This window comes from Schistocerca serialis, chromosome 3 (assembly GCF_023864345.2).
Source record: "Schistocerca serialis cubense isolate TAMUIC-IGC-003099 chromosome 3, iqSchSeri2.2, whole genome shotgun sequence".
Lineage (NCBI taxonomy): Eukaryota > Metazoa > Arthropoda > Insecta > Orthoptera > Acrididae > Schistocerca > Schistocerca serialis.
The window spans coordinates 135,200,745-135,226,515 of record NC_064640.1 but is presented as its reverse complement, the minus strand read 5'-3'; the positions used below and the strand labels follow the sequence as shown (position 1 = coordinate 135,226,515).

Below are 25,771 nucleotides of genomic sequence, written 5' to 3'. Positions count from 1 at the left end.
TTACCACCTGCACCAGTATTTGAAGAAACTGTTTGGCAAGGGAAACATTGTGAGACAAGAGAATATTTTCTTAAATATATTCCTTACAGTGTTTTTGAGCTGTTGTCATCCTGTAGCAATCAGTCATCTTTTTCACGCACAGGCATCAATCAAGATGTCATGCCTTGGCTACCCCAGATTAAATATGTATTGGGCTTTTGGGACGAGAGTGAATGATGTAGCAGGGAAAATGTCAAGGAAGCGGTTTTTTGCAATCAGAAGTGCACTGAAACTAATTACAGACAATGATGTGTCTAGTGATGTGAGAGCAAAAGATAAATATTGGAAAATTCGTCCTTTGCTAAACACCGTCAGAGCAGGCTGTTTACAAAATCCTAGGACACAGAAGGTGTCCATTGATGAACAGATGATTCCTTTCTGGGGCAAGACAACGATGCGGCAATACATTCGTGGAAAGCCTAATCCGTATGGCCTCAAGAATTTCGTTTCCACATCTCCAGATGGATTACCACTTGCCTTTTTCATGTATGAAGGGAAAGGTGACAGTATACTGGAAGGCTATGATTACTTGAACATTGGCCGAAAGGTAGTAATGAGACTGGCAACTACGCTACCTGAAGGTTCTATAATTTATATGGACCGATACTTTACGTCGGTTGAGCTCCTAGACTGTCTACACTCAGACAGAGGCTGTCAGGCTACAGGGACAATACAGTCTTGTAAAGTTCCAAGAGCGAGCGATCTTCAGTCAGATACAGAAATGAAAAAGGCAGGTCGGTGTGCAGCTGATCAGTCTGTTCGTGGTGATGGACAAATTGCCATTATTAAATGGTATGACAACAAATCTGTAATTGTTGCCTCATCCGCAGAAGGAAAATTGCCTCTGGGGCAGTGCAGGCGTTGGTCAAAGCAAGACAAGCAATACGTAAATATCAGCAGGCCTCTTGCTATCGAAAAATATAATGAAAATATGGGCGGGGTCGACATGCTGGATCGTATCATTGCTGTTTACAGACAAAGTGCAAGATCAAGAAAGTGGACAGTGCGAATGATCCTGCATCTCTTTGATTTTGTTTGTGCTGCAGCTTGGATAGAGTACAGGAGAGACTGTAATGCACTGAAGAAAAGAAGGAAGAATACGATGGACTACCTACAATTTAAAATTGACGTATCAGAGTGGCTTATCCATTCAGGAAATGATATATCTGATATTAATGACGAATCTACAGATGGAGATAAAGAAGTAGATATCGCCTCCAGCTCCTTGAAAAGAAAAAGTATTCCAGCACCAATTCCGAGTGATGCTAAACGAAAGAGCAGTGCTATTCACATGCCAGAGGTCACCAACGAAGAAAAGACTCATCGTAGTAGGCGACCAGGATGTAAAAGTGTAAGAGCACGAGTTTTCTGCACAGAGTGCAAGATTCATTTGTGCCTCGTGAAGGTCAGAAATTGTTTTCGAGATTTTCACATGAACTGAACTCCAAGAAAAATCTGTGGGTGTTAAAATAATGTAATCTACAAATATTAACACTTTGATATTGTACAATGAAATTTGTTTCTTTATTTAACTTGCCCAATAAATTTATATTATAACATATGGAGTCATATACATTCATTCCATAATTGTCTGCCTTCAGTACTAGTGTGTCGTATATGACACATCAGATTCTCAAAAAACCAATCAAAAAATTTTTTAAAGAACAATGTTTCCTTACTAATGTTGACCATAACATCAAATAAAACTCAATTTTTTTTGGTAAAATTAAGTTTAGAGGGTAGAGGATCTGAAGAGGTTAACTGCCTTTCATTTTAAGTCCTCAGTATGAATATTTTTATATGGTGTAAATTATAAAATTCATAGGAATGTGTGGTTTTGCATCAATGTAAAGTTATGACTCCAGCCAAAATGAGGTCTCTATGATTTCTTTTCATGCTCACAGCCGACCATGCCACATTTTTAATAAATTCCTGCACCTTTGTTTTGCAGATTAAGAAGATACTTTTCACTCAGCAAAAGATCCCTGAAAGTTAAAAAATTATAAAGCCATAGCAGATACCCTGTTGGGATGCCCATGAGTGGTATAGTTGGTTGGATGTGTCATATTTTTCTCGGAGTGAAAGCAGCCACCAGCAAGTTAAGGAGAATGTCCTGATGGCTGTCCACTCCACAAGATGAAAGCTGCAACCCACTGGGCAGAAAAAAGTCATCATGGCATAAGGACACCATCACTGTGCTAGTCTGTACTCTGCCTCAGAAACCATGTTGTGTCTGAACTTAGGAGAGTTTTCGTGATTCTAGATGGCAGACGTAAGAAAAACCTACTCACTCAGTTTTGCACTCTAAATTTTATTAAGTAGCTGAAGTACTGTAAACAATATAACCTTTTTATTGTGTAATGTGAACATATACTACACCATGATGAGTGGATTCTTTTCTTATTACTGAGCTCTATGTTTTAAAAACCCACTTTAGTTTATAAAGCTGTGGTGAATGGAGGCTCCGAATTTTGAGACTGAAGAAGAACTCTGTTGTAATATTACATAAACTATTGCTGTAAAGGGATGTTCACAATGTATGCTTTTGAAGAGTTTGTTTCAGAATATACTTAGCGGTATACACAGCATGTTTCTCTTCGTAGGCAGCTGCCACCTCAATAAATCTATTTCATAGCTACAGTGGAGGAGTTGTTTTTCAGACAAAATACCTGGAGGAGCCTGCAGATATGGAGACAGCCAGCATCACTGCTTTTTCCAATAATTGTCGTACGACAATACCATCCATCTGAGCTGCCCCTGTAGACTGAGTTGCAGGGTTCACATTGTTGTAACTAATGATGAATGAAGATAGAACTGTGCACATTCTCACAACACTTTATTGTATTGCCTCATGTCATTGTGTGGACTTCAAAGACCCCTTAACATATTGAGAAAAGCACTGATTTAAAAATGTAGTCTGGGATGTAGCTAATTCTGTATCCTGATAAAGTTAAAACACAAAGTTCAGGTATGATAAAAACATGATGAGAATTATAACTGTTCACATACACAACTTTTTAAAAGGAAACCCAAAGCCAGTGATATATCTAACCCTCTTTAGTTCATAAATCATGAGCTAAGATGGACAGATGAAGGCACCTACAAAGAGCAAATAATGGATACAGTTGTACAGAATATTCTGTACAGAACATTACTTTAAAAGCTGATGTGAACGTAGTGACACTTGAAATTACAGTGTAACAGGTTTGACAGTTATATCAAGAATTTAAATGGAAGGGAGGATTATATGGAGATAGAAGACAATACTGGAAACATATTCTTTGAAGTTGTCTGATGATTTCATGATTCCAAATAGCATCACAGAGCTTCATAAAATTGAAAAGCACAGTCTATGTAGAAAATCCTATTTTATAGCCATCTCTAGCAAGTTCAGGTTGTTGAGGGTAGAATGATATCTTCTAAACCCATACTGGATGCAACTAAAGTTTCTTGTGTTTCAGGTGATGTTTCTGGATGCAGTTTGGAGACACGCATTCTACAGTTGTAACAGTTACTGTTGATCTTGCACATTTACTGGAATTTACACTGGTGTGTTACCATTCCACTTTGGAACCAGTTTAACAACTGATGAACATTTGCCACAATCTCTTCTTTCTTTCTTAGTTTATTTGTCATGTGTTTATTCTTGGAGCCCAGAAGCCTTTGATACTGGTAACCTGATTAAGTCATCAACCACTAAACTGCTTCCTGCTAACCTGAATCTGAGTGGGCAAGGGAACAGTGCACAAGGACAATGATTAAGAATGCTTTTGCTTTAGCACTGAAGTGCATGTTATCATCAGTATTCAGGAAACATAATTCCTCCAGCAGCCTACGACTGTCAACAGCTTGACTGATGAGGTAAGTGAAAGTGAAATAATATAGCATTCTGTTTATGTCAATGTTAATGTCTAACACCCTACTTGCAAAACTGGAATTTTATGGCATACACAAACCATCTTTGGATGTAATCGAATCATACTTAAGTAACAGGAGACGGTATGTATCAATTAAAAATAGATGCTCCTCACTGAAGGAAGTTCAGACTGGAGTGCCTCAGGGCTCGGTCCTAGGTCCTTTTCTGTTTATCATTGCAATTAATGACTTACCTTACCATGTAGGAGCAAATTCAGTTGTGTGTTATGCAGATGATACAACGTTGCTCAATACACACCATGACACAACAGAACTGCATCAGGCAACACAGGAAAAACTAGAACTAGTAATGGATTGGTTTTCTTCTAATGAACTCCTGTGTAATCCTGATAAAACACAAGAGCTAATTCTGGGTGTAACTACAGCTGTTGAAAGCAAATCAATAAAATTATTAGGATTCCACATTGACTCAAAATTAAACTGGGAGGAACACGTTAGCCATATCTGCAAGAGAATAGCAAGAGTGTGTTATCTCATCTGGAGACTGACAGATATAGTCACTGATGAGTGACATTCTTGCTTTGTCAGTGAAATTCTGAAAATTCAAAAAAAAGTAATCAGAATAATAAGCAAAGCTAAGCCCAAGGAACACTGCCATCCCCTCTTTATCAAGCACATGATATTAACTGTGGTGAATCTATACATCTACACAGCCCTGCTTTATGTCAAAAGCAACTTAAATGAGTTCGAGACCAGAGAGAACATACATCCCCACAACACCAGAGGCAAACTGGACTTTGACATACCAAGACACAGACTCACAAAGACTGCAAACTCACACAAATAATGAGTTTAAAACTCTTCAATAAACTTCCAGCATCTGCTCGGTCACTGACCAATAATATTTTCAAACGTAAGGTTTATGACTGGCTTCTCAAACACCCATTTTACAAGATAACAGAATATTTTGAAATAAGCATTGACATTAGTATATAAGAATATTCCTAAAAGAAAAGGAATTAAATTGTAAAAACTTTAAAGTTGTTGTTAATTGTATATTTAATGTTCAGACCTATTCCGCTGTAAGTGGTCAATGGTGAATAAACTGAATACTGAATCAATGTGTGTCTGAGTGTTTCTTCACCTTATCAAAGACTGGTGAATAATATCAAAAAATCTACTTTTAAATGTGTTTGTCTGTAGCTCAATTCTTCCTCCATGCAATGAGTAGCAATCTATCATAATTCATATTGTTATTATTCCATTCCAGATTTTCTATTGTTTGACTTCCTAAAATTGGGAACATAAGGTCACACCCTAAAAACAACAAAACATGCTTTGATATGGTATTGTATGGTATATTATGATATGGTATGGTGCTGGAACTGAATGTAAGTGTGTAAGCGGAGCTTAAGTTTGATTCTTTTTGCTAAAATAACACTTTTGTTAAAATTCATGGTATTCTGAAGAGTGGTCACTAAAACATCCATAGTACTCTGGTTGGACTAACAGTGCTGGCTTTCCACCATCTCAGGAACTATATGTTCATAAAACATATATATTGCAAGCGATTGAGTTCTCTGTGATGTGAAAAGCTTTACCTCCTAACTCACCCCCTTACCTTAATGGGAAATAAGCTTTTAACATCCATCAATAATGATTTATGTAAAAAACCTACTTTTAAGTAGGTGGACTAGTATTTGAACCTAGCTGCTTGCAAAAATAGGATTTTAGCATTGCACTATCCTTAGTACAAAAAGAAAATTGTGATAATCTGCTAACAAATGCAGACAACAATGAAAACGACATAAGAGATACATATCCTTAGGAAACTGTGTTTGATTGCATAATATCACACACTTTGATTTTGTCTTAAGTAATCAGTTATCAGCCTAGAACTATGTGATTCTTATTACAATTTCTTGCATAGCTAGCAGTATTAAAACCTGAAAAAAGTTTAAGCAGTTTTCTTTTTAAGCTGTATGCAACCAAAGATTTCTGTTACACAAGTTTTTAACTACTTAGTGCAACTCATTGGCTAATTGGGTGTCAGATAACATATCTAACACATTCTGATGTTGGGTCCTCAGTCAATCCTAGAAATTTTTCTTGCCACTTATCATGGCTTGCATCAATGGTAAAGATTTATTGATATAAAATTACCAAGCCATACTGCAGTTCCGAGTCCATGTTAAACAGTAAGTACTGCTGTAACAGGCTGGGTAAGATATTTCTGAGGTCAAAAGAAGACAGACATTCCACCTCCAGTAGGACTGTGCTTAGTAAAGCTTTGTGAAGTCCTAAATATTCTTTGTTGAGAACACCTTCCCTTATGACCTATTTGAAGTGAACTGAATTAAATTAAATTAAACAAATACTAACAGTGGCAATGATAGTGCATGTTCCTATATTGTAATGTCAGTATATTTTGTAAAGTAGGGTTTGTTTTCTCTATAGGAGCAAAACAAGGCAGGTAAATTCTTGAATTTGATAAATAATTTTACATGCTGTTGGCTACAAAATTATTTTTTGTGTTTGTACTGACTACACTGTGTAAGTTACCAAATAAAATAAGCAAATGAAATATAATGTAATGAACTATGGGAAAAATACACTTATTTGCCACTTGTTTCATTTATTATTTACTTCTGTGACATAGATTTCCAGATACTAGCCTAGGTTGCAAGTGGCAATTAAGTGTGTTTTTCTACACTGAAGAGCCAAAGAATCCCAGATATACTCAATAATGTTCATGTCTGGGGAGTTTGGTGGCCAGTGGAAGCATTTAAACTCAGAAGAATATTCCTGGAGCCATTGTGTAGCAATTCTGGATGTGTGGGTTGTCACATTGTCCTACTGGAATTGCCCAAGTCTGTCAGACTGCACAACAGACATGAATGAATGCAGGTGATCAGACAGAATGCTTATGTACATGTCACTTATCAGAGTTGTATCTAGACATATCATGGGTCCCATATTACTCCAATTGCACACATCCCATGCCATAACAGAGCCTCCACCAACTTGAATAGTCCCCTGATGACATGCAGGGTCCATGGATTCATGAGGTTGTCTCCATACCCATACACATCCATCTGCTCAATACAATTTGAAATGAGACTCGTCCAATCAGGTATCATGTTTCCAGTCACCAACAGTCCAATTTCAGTGTCAAGAGGCCCAGGCGAGGCATAAAGCAAGGGTACTCAAGTAGGCCTTTGGCTCCAAAAGCCCACATTGATGATATTTTGTTGAATGATTCACACACTGACACTTGTTGATGGCCTAGCATTGAAATCTGCAGCAATCTGCAGAAAGGCTGCACTTCTGTCACATTGAACGATTCTCTTCAGTCGATGTTGGTCCCTTTCTTGCAGGATCTTTTTCCAGCCACAGTAATGTTGGAAATTTGATTTTTTATCAGATTCCTGATATTCATGATACACTTGTGAAAGGGTTGCACTGGAAAATCCCCACTTCATTGCTACCTTGGAGATGCTGAGTCCCATCACTCATGCACCGACTATATCACCACATTCAAACTCACTTAAATCTTGGTAACCTGCCATTGTAGCAGCAGTAACTGATCTAACAACTGCAACAGACACTTTTTGTCTTATATAGGGGTTGACGACCACAGTACCATATTCTGCTTGTTTACGTATCTCTGTATTTGAACACACATACGTATACCAGTTTCTTTGGTGCTTCAGCATATATAGTAATGTTTCACCATGCAGCTACAGTGAAATCAAGATAAATTATTAACAAAACATAATCAGTTCCTTTTTACACAATGTCCCTCTTCTACTTACCACAAGGCCATTATGAATATGCAAAGGACCATCCATCTGGAAGCTTGTCAGGAACATTATCAGTGGATGCACCAGGTATGCACAATACGTCAATCTGCTGAGTGGATACAGTGCACGAAATGACAGGAGTGAATTCACAGCACCTGTGGTTTAAACATTTGATGTATGATTACTGCAACTACAACAAAGATAATGTTTGTACAGTACAATGTGTTATATTTTTAGGAAGAAAATTTATAAACTGAAACATAACTGTAATACAAATGTATGTCAAAAAATTTTTTAGTATTGATATTATGATAAACTTTATAGATACCATCTGATTTGTTGGCTATTTTAAAGGAAGAATAATGTTTAAAATAAGAATTTAAAAGGGCATATAACTTTAAGGGGAAAAAAGTTTCCAATCCTAAACAATTACACAAGCTAGTGTGGTGATGCTTTAGCTGGTGGTAGCTGGTTAAAATTTCAATACTGTAAAAGATCTCCACCATCAGCATTGGACCAGCTAGAGTAAAAGATATGGTTTCTTGTCAACAAGCACTGAACAAGTCTCCTGGTTTAAATCCCAGTACCTAAAGCAGTGAGGGTAAGTGATGCAGTTGATGATGATTCATCCATTAGATGGATGCTGGTATCTACATCTACATACATACTCCACAGGCCACCATATGGTGTAAGGCAGGAGGTACCATGTAAGTGCTAGTCATTTCCCTTTTATGTTTCACTCAAAAATGTAGCAATGGAAAAAAAAAAACAACTATCTATATGGCTCTAAATGAGCTCTAATTTCTCTTACCTAATTTCTCCTATATTCGCAGTCCTTATTCAAAATGTACATTGGTGGCAGCAGATTTGATCTGCAGTCAGCTGCAAATGAATGTTTTATAAACTTTATCAGCAGTGTTTCACAAAAAGAATGTAGTCTTCCCTCGAGGGATTCCCATCTGAGTTCATGATGCATCTCCTTAATATTCACATATTGGTCAAATCTACCATTAACAAATCTAGCAGTACACCTCTGAATTGCTTCAATGTCTTTGTTTAACCCATCCTGGTGAGATCCCAAACACTTGAGCAGTACTCAAGAATGGTTAACACAAGTGTTTTATATGTGGTCTCTTTGTAGATGAGGTGCTCTTTTCTAAAACACTCCCAATAAACTGAAGTTGGCCATTTGTCATCCCTATTACCAACCTTATGTGTTCAATCCATTTCATATGAATTTGCAACATTATGTTTAGATATTTAATCTAGGTGATGGTGTCAAGCAGCATTACAGGATTGTTTTTCCTATGTATTGTATATGGTGGGCTCCAATCTCACCAGGCAGCCACCACTCTTGCAGGCATGTGCTGTGGGTAAATGCAGCCCTGGTGTTAGTAGCAATACCCCAGGAGACCACATGTACACAGCAGACATCAACACAACTTGACAGGCCATTTTCAAGCAAGCCTCACACAGCCTCCATGGTATTGCGGGGTGCCAGCCTCACCATTACGTGGCACAGGCACAACTTTTCTACATGAAATAACTTGTCCTGTCTGAACCATCTACAAACCCAGAGCCTTGTTGGAGCTTATTGCTAATTGTCCACTACCACCCAATCAGCCCACCACTGACTATGGCTTTCATGGACATCATAGCTGTGAGTACCTTCCAGGCAACATAAAGTATTGACTTTTCAGTTTGTAATCAAGTCGTGTGGACACTCATCCCAGAAACTTTGTACTGAGTTCCATTTCTTAGTGACACACAAACAATTGTTACTGCTACCTGTGCATTTCATTTGTCACATGTTTGACATCTTGGCCACAAACACTAAATTACTCATCTGCGTTAACTAACATTTTTCTACAATTAGAACAAGCTACTGTTCATCACACCAAATAGAAATTCTGTCTAAGTTGACCTGTATCCTTTTACAGTCATCTAATGATGATACTTTCCCACATACTACAGCATCATCAACAAATAGTCACAGATTGCTGCTCACCCCATTCACCAGATCATTTATGAATGTAGAGAATAAGTGTAGTCTTACCACATTTCCCTGGAGCACTGCTGATGGTATGCTTGGCTCTGATGAACACTTGCTATTGAAGACAATATAAAGGGTTCTATTATGTAAAAAGTCTTTGAAACATTCACATATCTTGGAATGTATTCCATGTGCTCAGATGTTCATTGAAAGTCTGCATAGAGACACCACATCAAACACTTTCCAGAAATCTAGGAATATGGAATCTGCATGCTACCCCTCATCCATGGTTTGCAGGATATTGTGCAAGAAAAGCCAAAGCTGAGTTTTGCAAGGATGATGATTTCTAAATCCATGCTGATCTCAGTAGACAGAAAATTTTCTGTCTCAAGGAAATTTATTGTATTTGAAATATGTTTATGTTCACAAATTCTGTAATTTCGTGGATTTGCTCTTTTACTCTTCTTATTTACAGAAGTCACCTGCACTTTTGAAGTCACTTCAGACTTTGCACTGGGTGAGATATTCACTATAAATGCAAGCTAAGTAAGGGGTCAATGCCATAGAGTACTCTCTGTAAAACCAAACTGGTATTCTGTCCAGATCTGGAGACTTACTTGTTTTCAACTGTTTCAGTTGCTTCTCAGTGCCAGGGATAGTTATTTCTGTTTCCTCAGTATCAGAGTCTGTGTGATGGTATATCTGTACAATCCTCCTGGATGAATAATTTTTTTAAATGTGAAATTTAAAACTTCATTTTTCATTTTGCTGTTTCATATAGCCACACCAGACTAGTTGATGAGTGACTGGATAGCAAACTTTGACCTGCTCTGTGATTTTACGTAGGACCAAAATTTTCTCAGATACTCAGCAAGATCTTTTGCTAAGGTATGATGGCAGAAGTTGTTGTATACTTTGTGGATTGATCTTTTTACAGAGGCATGAATTCCTACTAACTTTTGCCTATCGACATTTCCACTTTCATTTTTGAACTGAGAGTGCAACAGCTTCTGCTTCCTGGGAATTTCTGAATTTTGTTATTGAACTGCAATGTATCTTTCCTGTCCTTAATCCACTTGATCAGCACATACTTCTCCAGAGTGTGAGTTACAATCAGTTTAAACTTGACCATAATTCCTCTATGTCCTCTGTAGTGGAGCTAATTGTTTCCACTCAGTGTCTAAGTAGGATGTTAACAGCTGCTTACTACTCTTCCCAGCATAAGTACTCTACAAGGTTTTTTGATGAATTTATTAAATTTAGCAAGCATCATCACTGTGATGACATTATGATCACTAATTCCTATTTCTGTACTGAAATTGTCAATAAGGTCAGGTCTCTTTGTAGCTACAAGGTTTAAAATATTTCCATTTTGTGTGGGTTGTCAAACTAACTGCTGAAGACAGTTTTTGGAAACTGTGTTCAGGCCTACTTGACAAGACTGTCCATTAATAGCACCTGCAATGAATCCATAGATGTACAAGTCTATACTCGGCAGGTTAAAATCAGCCCAAACTAATATTGCATGATTGGGGTATTTCTGCACTACTGAATGTAGGCTTCATTTGAATGACAACTCTTACAGCAGAATTAGGTGGTCAGTAAAAGCATCTGATGATTAACCTGAGTTCATCTAGGCTGGTTACTTATATCAAAATAACTTCACAGACTCAATTTCAGTCTCAGTAAAGACAATATTTTTGTCAACTGCAGTGAACCTGTGTTCCCAATATATATATTCCATGCCTTGTTGAATATTTAAGATCTTTCTATTTCAAGTTTCATCTAGCTCTTGGTTCTGAGAATAATTTGAGTGCAGTAACTTTCCTGGAGGGCAGTAATTCAGGAACTTTGCTATGAATGCTTCAGCAATTTACTGTTAATATTTTGACAGCTGATATGCCTTTACTTTGTATACAATCTGATTTTGCTCTCTACATATCACTTGGTGAGCATTCATAAGAGGACCTCCAACTATTGCCTAGCCTAAAAAACTCCCATGTGCATGACAGCACCCAAGTATCTGATTCCTGCGTGTAGTGCACTTCTGAACTGTCAAAGGGAATTCTACAGTTCTCCACTTCATAATGCAGGTCCAGGAATCTGCAGCCAAGACCATAAAAGAATCAATTGACCCTCTGGTTGAAACTCTTCACCCAACTCCAAGAAAAAGGTCAGAAAAGGTCCCTGATCAAATCTTGGTATGATACTACAGATTGTAAGCACCTGTATGTATTGAGCAAGCCTTCGAACCTAAGTGATTGGCATTATTGGTGCTGACATGAGCCACAACCACAACCTGCAGATGATCACATCCTGTGTACTTGGTAACTCTCGCATCTCAAATGAGCCACCCTCCACCCAGCAGACATACTGAGTGCAAATTGGATTTCTTTTCAGCTCTGGATGCTATTTTCCTAGGAGTTCCATAACGTGCCTAACAATGGACCTCCTGATAACTAGTAAACCCCTCCCCTGTGTGCCTGTTCAGATCCTGCTGAAGGAGTGACCACCTGTCCACTCACTGGGTCAACTGGCGAGGCCAGATGGTCAGTCTCCACATTGACTCTTCACCTCAAGTGACATGAACGTATTAAAACCCACTACTCACCCTATGGTGGAGGCAAATCTCTCCTATCAGGTACACTTAAGGTTCCTCATTGGCAGAGCCCATGGGTAAAAAAAATGATACCTGAGGTGTCTCATGCAACATTCCAGATTCTGCATCAACACTAAACCCCAAGGCAGCAGCCTGCAGATGGCTGATCATGGCCGATACTATTTTCAACTGTTCATGAACTGTTACTAACTCCTCCAGCATTTGCACACAGCATGCATACACCTTATCCATCTTACTACTGGTAACTTGAGAATTAAACTGTAAAAGCATACGAAAAGTTAGCTATGTAACTTGCTACTATCCTGATGTGTCACAAGTGGCAGATGGAGCCTGGCTTTCCTTCCCTTTTTCTTTCTCCTCATCAACGTTGATAGGCAGTAACAAGAGACTAAACTTTACTCACACTTGATTTAGAGATCTTCAATAAAGACAAAACATTCACACTTGACATTGAGTGAGCCAATATGTATCTTGCAAGAAGAACCTTTCTGATTAGGTGACTTAACAACTTCTCAGGGTCTTCCAGGTTTTCCTTGATTATTGACAACTAACAACACTCATAATTACATAAATATACTCCTTTAAGTACGCTCACTGTAAGATAATTTTTTCTTCATTTTTAATTTTGAAAGAATGAAAATTTCCTGGTATTAGCAATAAAGTGATTTGCTAGCGTCCCTTCCACAGATTGTAAGTGAAATGGTCCCCATAGATGTGGAAAGGTCAAAAAGTCTTAAATATACTTTCATTTAAGAAGTTGCAACAAACTTGTAACAAAACATGTAAATCTGAAACACGGTGAGGAACATACAAAATTACTTTGGGTACTGTAGCCAAGCATCATCATATGGAAAATCAGTTTACAATACTTATTTAAAGTAATCAAGTTACAGCACTGAAGATATGCAGAAGTCAGATTTTATGTAACACTCACATTATTTGAGATTATTAATAATATATAAATGTCAACAGGTTCTTCCAATGCTTTCCTTTGCACATCAGTGGCTATTCAGAAACCAAGCTCCATTCATTTTTCAGTTTAACAGATACTTTTTATTATGTTGTTACTGCAAAATACCAATCACAACTACAATACCAGCTCTCTACATAGAGACTGAGTAAACACTGACCAGTGTTGTAGCTTCCCTTAACACGGCACCAAAGAGGTGCACCAACAGTGGTGCACCAAGCATCAATGTCACAATCAGTTCCAGTTCTTCTAGATTGTGTTTGGAGAGTGGGTGTTACATTTATGAATTTTCATGTCAGTGGCTGTAATCATTTTTGAGGTCTCTGTGACAATCTTTCAGTAAAATAATGCAAGATTGCATGCTCCAAGTGTTGTCATGTCCTACCATAATATAAAATGTGCTCTGTTGTTGCTGTGGCCAATATGTTCTTCAGACCTGTCTCCTTCTGAAAACACCTGATCTTGAGTTGTCAAGAGACTAGCACACCATTACTACCAGCCATTGTGATTGATGAGCCTTAGCACAGAGCTAAAGCAGCATGGATTGATGTACCTATGTCTTTCATCCAAAATCACTTCAAATCTATGTCCAGCCAGGTTAGTGTTGTTGTCTCTGCCATAATTAGTAGCCTATTGTACTAAATTGTGCACCATATGAACCCCTAATCATGTACAGATTTAATTTTAATGACCTGTAGTGTACACGTAATGAGCAGAAACTTGAAATGAAACAAAACAAAATAACTCCACTTGCTCTTATGTCTCACCTAACAAGAAAACTATTTCTTTTTCTTTTGTTTTCTTATCTGCCCTATATAGGGTATTTACACAAAATGACCAGATTCTTTTACAAACAGTATCCTTCAAATCCTTATTGTTCAGAGGACAGTTTGTATTGATTAATGGCCAAGAGATAAATATTCTGTACAGGAATATTTTATTTAAGAAACTATTCGAAAAAGTCGGCAAAACTAGGTGAATTTAAAAATCTGACTTCACTAATAAATGGTTCTCTCTCTCTCTCTTTCTCTCTCTCTTTCTTTTTCCCAGGGTTGAATACTTCTGTTTCAAATTCCATTCTTCTATAAAAGAAAAATCATGTCTTCTTTCAAAATTTGGTAGTTTAGGCAATATTTCCACTCAAAGAGGATGTTATCATATGAAACATAGTGTCCAAATAGTACAAAGAAACCCTTTCAAAAATCCAACAGTACAATTGTAGCCCTAAATTTTCTTTTTCTAGAAATGTTTATTATTACTGGAAAAATGTGTTAATTAAAGAAATATGTAAAGCATGAATTTTGGTTCCTAGATTGATCTGATTAGGCTTTATTAGAAAATGTAGGATAAATGTGTACGCCTGGAAATCTACTTATAAAAGTAGAACCCAAATTTAATGCCATTTAAAGAATATGCAAGTAATAATTAGAAAAAAAAATCATTGCCAAGTGAATGCATGTGTCACCTACAATCCTTATCTTTCATGTCATTATTAAGTATCAAATTGATTTGTATTTTAACATTTTGTAAAAACATTCCTACATGAGTCTCCAAATAAACACCATGGACAGTGCCCGAGTCAATCAGTGTTAACCCACAGTATAATTCTGTCAATAGTATCCTTGTCTTGAGTCATGTTCTCTGAACAGTCGCTGCTAAGTTACTGTCAAATTGAGTCTTTGTTAAGCATTCAAGTTGCAGCTAGTTATGTAATTTCATTTGAAAGAACTGTTGGTCAATAGTGTCACACATGTAAATAGATCAGATCCATAGAGTCTATGTAAGTAACTGACCTTATTTTCTGAGAATGTATTGACAATATGAGATGAAAACTGATCACTGTGTGTGAGTATGTGAAATTAAACATTTGACTACAGTTTAAATATTGGCAGTGTTGCCTTTTTTGTAAACCTGGACCAGAATTTATTTGTTCATCTGTTGAATAACAGGACAGAGGCATTTAAGTTCAGTAATGTCCAAAGTGAATTATAGATAGCTACACTGTTGTTACTATGCCAAATGGAGTAGTTTGTCATGTCACATCATAGAGATTTCTTCAGACTTGGAGGTGGCCATGAACATGACAGATGAATGGAGACTGGGCAAGACATGCAGTATGAGTGGATTGGGTCATAAGTGCTCTAGACATGGAATGTTCTATTTGTAAGTTCATTAAAGCATTGGGCATTTCACATGCCATTGTGTTAGCCATGTGCTGTAAGTATTGTACCTCAATTTGGGGAAAACCTTCTGAGGCACAGTCAATGACTGTGGACAACATGTTGATGATAGGGATTGCTATCTCTATCGCAAACTGCAACAGAAGATAGATGGTTCACTGTGCAGCAATGACAAGCCAGCTGAATGTTGGAAAATAATACCAGGGAGAAGTAATACAATATGGAACCACATCTGCTCTGTGGAACACACAAATAATCACTCTACAATTGTACCACCACTCTGGGACATGCGTGCATAAAAACCACAGGAGATGGTCCATCCCACTATCCTGCAGGACATCATTCAGGTAGATGAGTATCATGGGGGGGGGGGGGGGGGCAGTATTTATGTGGGATGAAATGTACCGTAACACATCAGCCACCAGTCACATCGGCAAACAATGCAAGAATCTACTGTCAGATCATGTGCATCCATTTGCTTGTGTACAATACACTTTCGAGAACTTGCAACTTCAAGAAGACAATACATCACCCTGATACCACTGAATTCTGTCAGAATCTTTTGAGGAATGCTCCACAGACAAGAAGATGGTGGTGTGACCCTACAATTCATTATGCCTCAATCCTGCTGAGCACATAATATGGAATATATCTAAATGAGATGTGCATGCCTTAGATTCAGCTCTGACCAAGTTCCATGAGTCATGGGTGGCATTGCTTGCAAAGTCTGTGACATATTGTGTCACTTGTGTTATCAGGGTGAAAGCATATGCTGCATGCTACCAACTGCTCACAAGTGTGCTTAGGCTCTGCATAATTCTACCAATAATTGCCAAACATTTTTAAGGATATGCATTGAATTATTCAGAAGATTTTGTTGTAGAATATATAAGAGAATACATACAGAAAGGGAAGTGTTCCCTTTTCACAGAAAGGCTCTGTTACAACTATTGGCCCATGTCATGTTTTAGGCAATTATATAGATGGCTATGTCTATCATATAATCTCTCATATTCTCTGGTAAAAATTTCCTTTATGACTAGCAAATATGTTTAAAACATTCAGTGTCCAGCTTACCTCCATAGCCAGCACAACAGGCTATTGTGATCCATGCAAGAGCTAGGCACCAGGCAGTGTGTCCAAGAGATACATAAGAAGCTGATGCATAGACTTCCAGCTTGGATAGGGGAAGCCCATACACTAAACTGATAAGGCAAAGCAGTGATGCAACCCATCCCATGAAAACACACACCTGAAAAGTGAAAAAGATTCAGTTATATGTAGCGTAGCTATGAATTTAACTTCATTTTGTAAACTGGAATATGTACTGGATTGTGACAGCATAAGGTTCAGACAAGCTATGCATTTTTTATTTTTTTATTTTATTTTGATAAACCAAATCTTGCACAGACAGCACTCACTGCCAAGAGAGGAAATGGTATTACTAATTTATGAAAAATAAAGAGTATTTCAGATCTGAAAGAATTTAAATACTGATAGATATTGGAAAACATGAGAAACTTTACTGAAAAGTGAACAATAAACAAATTTGTTGGATTTGTGATTTTGAATACAATATATTGTAAATCTATGATATCTGTTAGTTGTAGAAGCCCGGAGCAAACAAAAAATAATCCTTAAACTTTTGGAACATTGATCTTTTGCACTAATGATGGTCAATTTCCCTGAATATTATACATCCATATAATATTTTATTGATTTTGCATACAAGCAGAAGTGTGCATTCCATTCATAATATCGCATTACACTGAGTGCATTGTTTTTGTGGAAAAAATGGTACAGAGTCACTTTGTGTCAAATTCTGACTGTAGATATATCTGACCCAGTTACTGAGTATTTCATAAAACAAAATAGGTTCCAATTGTTTCTTAATGTTTGTTACAGGTGTGATCTTTACCAAGATACTGCATACAATTAAGGCGCAAAGATGACTAAGTCACTGGTAGTCCAATACATTATTTTTCAGCATCTTTGAATTTTGCCCTTTTGAACTGAAGAGTACTCTATTTCTACAGAGAAATCATATTTACAGTTTATGAGGAAATCTAAAGGCTCATTTATTGTGATTGATGACCTGTCAGGCAACTCACAAGTTGCCAAGGTTGCTTCCACTATGATACAGAAGTTTTGCTGAGAAGTAATTACACATCCCCCATCAAGTGCTGATCTCTCTCCATATGATTTCTATATTTTTGAAGTCCTAGAGAAAGACATTCATGGCTGTTGATTTGCTTCAGGTGAAGATGTGCACACGTGGGTACAATTACGGTTCCACTGGCAATCACAAACATTTTTCCATTAAGGCACTGACTGTCTTGTCTCACAATGGAATAAATGTATTAATAGTTATGACAATTACTTTTGGAATAATAAACAGTGTATTTAATTTTTCCCTTGTGTCTCAGTTTCATTTGACTGTCCCTTATACTTCACACCAATTTGACCCTTTTAGGATGACCATTTCACGGTGTTGCAATTTTAATACCAGCAGTGTATGTGGTGCAAAATGTTGTCTCAGTTTATATTATCTGCTTCTCAGGCTATTTATGCCAGGCACCTCCAATGACCTTGTGCTGAAGCTGTTCTCACCCTGAACAAGAAGAGCTCCAGACTTCAGTTTTCCCTTACTTGCTTTACTGAGTCCAAAAGTAAGAAAAGCTTTCAGAGTATTAGGGCTGTTTTTGTATTGTAGTACAGGTTCATACTTTCAAAATTTAAGACAGCAGTGAGACAAAGCCAGCCATTTGAAAATGATAATGATGTCAAATGATTATGATTATTTTCTTCTGTCATGTGAATTTGAAACTGCAGGATTGTACTTGAATTCCAATGGAAACATGCTTTGTAACATTTTGTTTACAAGGCATTATTTACAGGAAAATTTTCACTGTAGATATAAAAAAGACTGTTGTGACATTTAAGTGTAACAAACTGTCAATGGAGCCAAGGAAGCTCACTCAATGACATGCCATCAACATTGAATCCATCAAAGGTGGAATGTTAGCTCAGATGAGTAAGGGAACCAGTCATGACATTGTAGAACAATAATCTGGGCATTCACCTGCATCTGAAATTATGTGAGACCTCCATAAGGATGTCTGGATGAGGATTTGAATCTTACTCTTCATGTGTACAAGTCCTTTGCTTAGGTGATGAAGAGAAGCTAACTATTTCTGAAGATATATTCATAATACCTTTCGCCATCCATGGAGTTGTTAATTTAAATGTAGATTACATTTTACTTTCCAATTCTCGGAAAATCTGTTGATGTATGGTAATTCCCTATGAATGAAGTAGATCATATGCTTATTATGCAGATTTTAAATCATTAACAATTTGCATTTTTGAATGTTGCTTATAGGGTGTAAATTCAGATGTTTCTGAATATGTTACCGAAGTAGTGCAAATTGAGCTATTTCTGATTATGTTACAGAAATAAAGGTAAATGAATATTTTTGTCTCCTACGTACCAAAGGTATCCTGATGACACATTTTGTTTTGAGTAGAATCCATCCTGTTGCCATTCCAACTAGGTATGGGCCAATCCTTGTCCATGGTTTGTCATAAAGTTGATCAAACAGAGCAAATGGTTCTTGAATACTGGGGGAAAACATAACAGAAATATAAATGTTACTAACCAGGCACAGAAAAAAATTATATCATTTGTTATATTAACAGACTCATAGGAGATATGTAAAGATCATTTCAAAGAGCTTATTATTATGGTGGTCTGTAGCCTCTATATGTATAGTTGACTCCTCAGTGTTAAAGACTATTTAAGCACTTTTAACCTTAGGATGTCAATACACTAACAAAACACAAAAACTGGATGGTAAATTGATTTACCCAACAGTAGGCTAGCTAAGGTTCTTAACAGACACAAATATCTTGGCCTCAGCTTTTATAACAGGCTCCCAGAAATGGCTGATTCTGTTCCTTACAGTATATTTAGAATTATTTTAACAGAGTAGTTTAAGAAAACAAGCATACAGCTCGATAAAAGGGTATGAGGAATCAAGTTTAAGTGACATAAAGTTCTGACTAATTACTGTCACACTAAGTTGGAGTGCTAAAATCAGAAATACACATCCATTCTCACTCTTGTGTATTTTATAACTTGATTGCTCTATCATCCATCATCCATTAGGTTGTATTCTCAGCCTTTTCTCATTTCTTGAAATCCAGTAAAGAACTTCCTTTGGACTTTGTCACCCATCTGTCCAGCTAGAAGTATAACTCATCTCCACATTACTTCATTACAGTCATAATTAAATCACCCACACAAGTCTGTTCTCTAATCTTTTAATCTGTTTTCCCAACTCTAATAACAATTTTCAACACACATTTCTCAACTGTTCACATAGCAACCCCTAATTTATGAATGGTTTTCATGTAAAAAATCAATTTGTCACTGATATAAGTCAAAACTGGTAATGAACACTGACTGTAAACTTTCAGTTTCATAACATTGGAGCTTCTTTTGAAAACTTATTCGATTTACTAAAGACACAGTAGGCTATTTTTACACTTGTGTTTATATTTGCTATACGTCCAGGATTGTAGTCACCATTTGTCATTAGAAGGGGAGAGTGTTGTACCTAGAGGATAGTGCACCAAGGAACACACAATGTTTTTTGGTCCTTACTTTAGTCTACTGACTGATTTTAGAATTGCACAAAGGAATGCACACTAGAGGTCGCTATAAGCAGTTTCCACCATTTTCTAAAGTTTTTGTTGTTGTTGCAAATGAGGTGTATTTTGTGCAGCAGTTGTAGTTCATGTTCTACACATATAAGTGCTATATAAAATATTAAAGTTATTTGGTGTATATTTTAATTCTTCATGTACTGGTACAGAATTTTATGATGAGTAAAATGTTGTATATTTTTAGAACTTTTTATGTAACCTGTGGACAGTTAAGCCATATTATGCTGGGCAAACAACATTTTGTGCCATGATACAGGAGGTATTTTACCATGAAACATACGATACTTGTGAATGAACTGAGTTTCTTTAATACCTGAACAATTTTACCTGTCTTGAAAATGAAAATTTGTGTTAGTTTCCAATAGCATGTATTTAACTCTTAACTAGTTTTGATAATATTTCCACTTAGTTTGATTTCATTTACTGATTACTGGTGTGTAGAAGAGTATAAAGATACAGATATATATATTGACAAGGTTTTCTTGATTTCAATGGCTGAAACTTCAGTCAAATATATGCTCCTAGGTACATGGCCACATTGTACCTTAGAACATGTTTTCACCCTTGGGAAACCGTAATTTCCTAAAGTATTTTTTGAAATTTTACAAAAAAAACTGCAGTAAATAAAAATTAAATGTCATCATATAAACACCGGGTAAGAAAATATATTAAACTTCCATTACAGTGCTGGCTGGCTATAGGTGAAAATCTGAAAAGTGTACTAAGGAAGGCTACAACTCTATCCCCTAATAGATTCTAACAGAAACTATTTTCCTGACTGGAAAATTGACAAGTACATGTCTGGGATCTAAGATCATTTTTGGTTAGTAAAGCAATATTTTAGGCTGGTAAATGTCAAGCAAAATTACAATTTCTTGAACTTCACAAAGACAATACATTAAAAATGGATTTTGTAAAAAAAGAACTGTATTAATTTGATGAATGGCCAATAGCTAGTAGCTTTTACTATTGGAAGAACTTGTAAGAATAGTGATTCTCTTTGCCACAATCTACAGGTGTTAAAGTAAACCTTCAGCTTTCAATTATGGTAGCAATCCAAAGACACATGTAGAGCTGGATGAACATTGTGTGTGACTTGCGATGTGCATTAGCTGACAACAAACAGACTAGATACAAAAAAAGAAGCATTTGGAATCGGCAGAACCAACAGTCTCATCAACTCATCATTTTTTACTTTAGCAAAAAATCTAAATAGAACTTGAGTTTTATTTAATTTACATTTAATTAAGTATTGTTAATCAGCTGCCAATTTAAAAGTAGGAGCATTAATAGTTTGGTGATATCCCAAAATTGATTCACTGATATTTGATGTAGTGTAACGGTAATGATTTCATAAAGGTTGGAAACTGCTAACCGAGAGAGGAAGGGTAGAATCATGTGGAATTGGCTGAGAGACCATAATGCGAGTTTCAGCCATCTAATTCGAAAGCGTTTTCTTCCTACATGTACAATGACTGCTTTTCTCATGGTGTGTTAGACTTGTGCCATAAGGGTATCTGCTAAGCGTATGTGGCTGTAATGGGTATGTATACAGACAGGACCACAAGTTCATCGTCCCCATCTGATGGAGAAATCACAAGCACTCCACATGACACTGTGGATACTTTTGGAATTAAACACAGGACAAAGCTGCAAAGTATGGTAATCAGTAACTTTATATCAACACCTCTCACACACCTTGCCAGCCAAATACTGACCATGATTTGAACCAGCTACCTCCAAATTGAACCCCACTGTAGAGGTGTGTGTTAGTGACCTTGGATATGGAGGCAGTACTGACATGTCTAGGATGCCTTAGGAGACGAATTGCACATCATCAGTAGTGTCCAGAGTTAAATCCAAATGTCTCTGCAGTGTCACATGGAGTGAGGGCAAACAACACCATTGATGCCAATCTGTCTGTCAGATGGGGATGCTGATCTCAGCAGTCTGCTATTAAAGAGGAGTATGCTATGCGCCAGTGTCAGATTTCACCCTCTCCCTTCTTTCATCATCATAAAAATAAACAATGAGACCACACCTGCTCATTGTAGCCACAAACACTCAGCAGAATTATTTAGTTAGGTTCATGTATCATGGATCATTTTGCACAGTAGATTGTAATGATGTGATCTGGGTCATTTTAATTTTACATCACAAATTAATTTGTATATATGATTACTTCTGAACATTTCTAAGTTTTTGTTTTTATGTATTTTTTTAAAGAAACAATTAAGGGTGGTTTGATAGGTCTGGTAAGTTTTCATGAAAGAATGGAACATTTTGTTGCGCCTTCATGGTTGGTAAGCTTTATTATTCCAAGGATAATACAAAATATTTCAATAATGTACAGCATACACTTCATTGTTGACAGTCATCTTAATTGGTCAGTGTGTTGACTGTGATTTAAAATGGAGAAAGGTTGGAGTGCTGCACAAATCAAAAGAGTCTGGATGAAGTTCACACAGAATGGTAAAATACCAGTGGTTACAGGTGTTGGAGCAGCTCCTTTTTTAGGATAGGTAAGACAGAAAGATGTCAAGTTCTACGAGAGGTCAGGATTGAAACAAATCTTCAGTTTAGGAAAGAAATTAAACAGCACAATTCTAGCACATTGGATCACCAATCACAGCTATCAATTATAAATTTTCACCAATGACGAGAAATTTTATCTCCACCAAGTTGTATCTCAGTCCTAGGTAATTGCATTGATGAATTAAAGTCACCCAACCCAATCGACATAATCTGCCTCTCTGAACACCATGTGACCACTGGTATAGGAACTAGGCCTAAGCACAATGAGAAACTCAGACAGGAGAGTGCTGCAAATGTTAGAATAAGGAAAGGTTCTCATAAAAGTATAATTAAAAATAATGTAAGTATATTTCATCAAAATATTGGGAGTTTAAAGAATAAAGTAGATGAGCTTCTGGTTTGTTTAGAAGATTTAGAAGCTGAGAATGAAATAGATATACTATGCCTGTCTGAGCATCACATTGTTACTGATATGAATAAGGTAAATGTAAGTGGTTATAAGCTCTCTGCACATGTAATGAGAGAAAATATGGAGAAAGGAGGAGTTGCCATATATGTCAAAAGTTATCATTGTGCAAAAAGTATAGAAACAAAAAAGTTTTGTGTAACGAACATATAGAAGCATGTGCCTGTGAGCTTAAATTAAATAAAGGCACATTTATAATTGTAACTGTATATAGGTCCCCATCAGGAAATTTTCATCTATTTCTGAAAAATTTGGACTCCTTGTTGTGCTATCTGTCAGACAGGGGGAAGCAAATTTTTATTTGTGGGGACTTCAATGTAGATTCTCTGAAAGAGGGTAATAGGAAAAATGACCTTGAAGTATTACTCAGTTCTTTCAATTTGACACCCGTTATTGATTTTCCTACTCGGGTGGTAAAGGATAGCAGCTCACTGATAGATAACTTCTTTATAGACCAAGATAAGTTTAACCAGATAAATGCTCAGCCTGTTGAGAATGGTCTTTCTGATCATGGTGCACAGCTAGTTACAATATATGACATAGCTCCATTCAGCAATACTAAACAGTCCTCCAAAGTAGTACGTTCAGTCAACGATTTAACAATTGCAAATTTCAGGGAAAGCCTACAGCAGTTAGACTGGGATGAGGTGTACCGTGAACCTGATGCCAATTTAAAATATAATATATTTCATGACATTTTTGTAAATGCATTTGAAAACTGCTTCCCCAAGAAAGTAAATAGTTAAATATACTCGTAAGAAACCTTGTAACAAACCATGGCTTACTAAGGGTATAAAAATATCTTGTAACTGGAAAAGGGAAATGTATCTGACAGCAAGAAAGAGTAGTGACCCAGAAACTATCAAAAATTATAAAAACTACTGTGTTATATTAAGAAAAGTTATTAAAAAATCCAGGAGTGTGTGTATCATGTCTGAAATCAGCAACTATGATAATAAAATTAAAACAATTTGGAATATTATTAAAAGAGAAACAGGTCAACCAAGAGCAGAGGAAGACAGTATTACCATCAAATTGAATGAAAACTTTACGAACAAAAAGTCAGAAGTTGAAAATATTTTTAATAATCATTTTCTAAATGTTGTGGATATAGTAGGATCCAGGTGTTCATTAGAAGATGCTAGGCTGTTAATGGAAGAGGCCATACCTATGCAATTTGATACAATTGAAATCTCACCCACTTCTCCCTCTGAAATTAGGAAAATGATAAACTTGCTTAAAAGCAAAAACTCACATGGAATTGATGGCATTTCCAGCAAAATACTAAAAGCTTGTTCTCAACAGATAAGTAAGATTCTCAGCCACCTGTGTAATAGCTCTCTGGAACAGGGCATTTTCCCTGATAGACTGAAATATGCTATTGTTATACCTTTGCATAAAAAGGGGGATAGATCTGATGTCAACAATTACCGTCCAATCTCCCTTCTAACAGCTTTATCCAAAATTTTTGAGAAAGTAATGTATTCAAGAGTAGCTTCACATATCTGTAAAAATGAAGTACTAACAAAATGTCAGTTTGGTTTCCAGAAAGGTTTTTCAACAGAAAATGCCATATATGCTTTCACCAGTCAAATTTTGAATGATCTGAATAACCGAACACCACCCATTGGGATTTTTTGTGATCTCTCAAAGGCTTTTGATTGTGTAAATCATGAAATTCTGCTAGACAAGCTCAAGTATTGTGGCATGAGTGGGACAGTGCACAAATGGTTTAATTCGTACCTAACTGGAAGAGTGCAGAAAGTTGAAATAAGTAGTTCTCGTAACATGCAAAGATCAGCACATTCCTCAAACTGGGGAACTATCAAGAATGGGGTTCCACAAGGGTCAGTCTTGGGTCCTTTGTTGTTCTTATTATATATTAATGACTTGCCATTCTATATTCATGAAGAGGCAAAGTTAGTTCTCTTCGCTGATGATACAAGTATAGTAATCACACCTGAGAAACAAGAATTAACTGATGAAATTGTCAATACTGTCTTTCAGAAAATTACTAAGTGGTTCCTTGTAAACGGACTCTCACTGAATTTTGATAAGACACAGTACATACAGTTCCGTACAGTGAATGGTACGACGCCATTAATAAATATAGACCTTAATCAGAAGCATATAGCTAAGGTAGAATATTCCAAATTTTTAGGTATGTCCATTGATGAGAGATTAAATTGGAAGAAACACATTGATGATCTGCTGAAACGTTTGAGTTCAGCTACTTATGCAATAAGGGTAATTGCAAATTTTGGTGATAAACATCTTAGTAAATTAGCTTACTACGCCTATTTTCACTCATTGCTTTCATATGGCATCATATTTTGGGGTAATTCATCACTGAGGAATAAAGTATTTATTGCGCAAGAGCGTGTAATCAGAATAATAGCTGGAGTCCACCCAAGATCATCCTGCAGACATTTATTTAAGGATCTAGGGATATTCACAGTAGCTTCTCAGTATATATACTCTCTTATGAAATTTATTATTAACAACCAAACCCAATTCAAAAGTAATAGCAGTGTGCATAACTACAATACTAGGAGAAAGGA

The 25,771-nt window shown here is 36.6% G+C and overlaps 1 protein-coding gene across 1 annotated transcript in view; it reads right to left on the bottom strand.

The window, feature by feature from the left end:
- LOC126470720 (nose resistant to fluoxetine protein 6-like) overlaps positions 1-25,771 on the bottom strand; it is a 167,866-nt gene that overhangs the window by 11,062 nt on the left and 131,033 nt on the right. The window contains exons 12-14 of the mRNA XM_050098724.1: positions 18,973-19,102; positions 16,559-16,733; positions 7,731-7,873 (exon numbers count right to left, since the gene is read on the bottom strand). Of these exons, the coding sequence (XP_049954681.1) occupies positions 7,731-7,873; positions 16,559-16,733; positions 18,973-19,102 (448 nt within the window). The remainder of the gene's footprint in view (positions 1-7,730; positions 7,874-16,558; positions 16,734-18,972; positions 19,103-25,771) is intronic.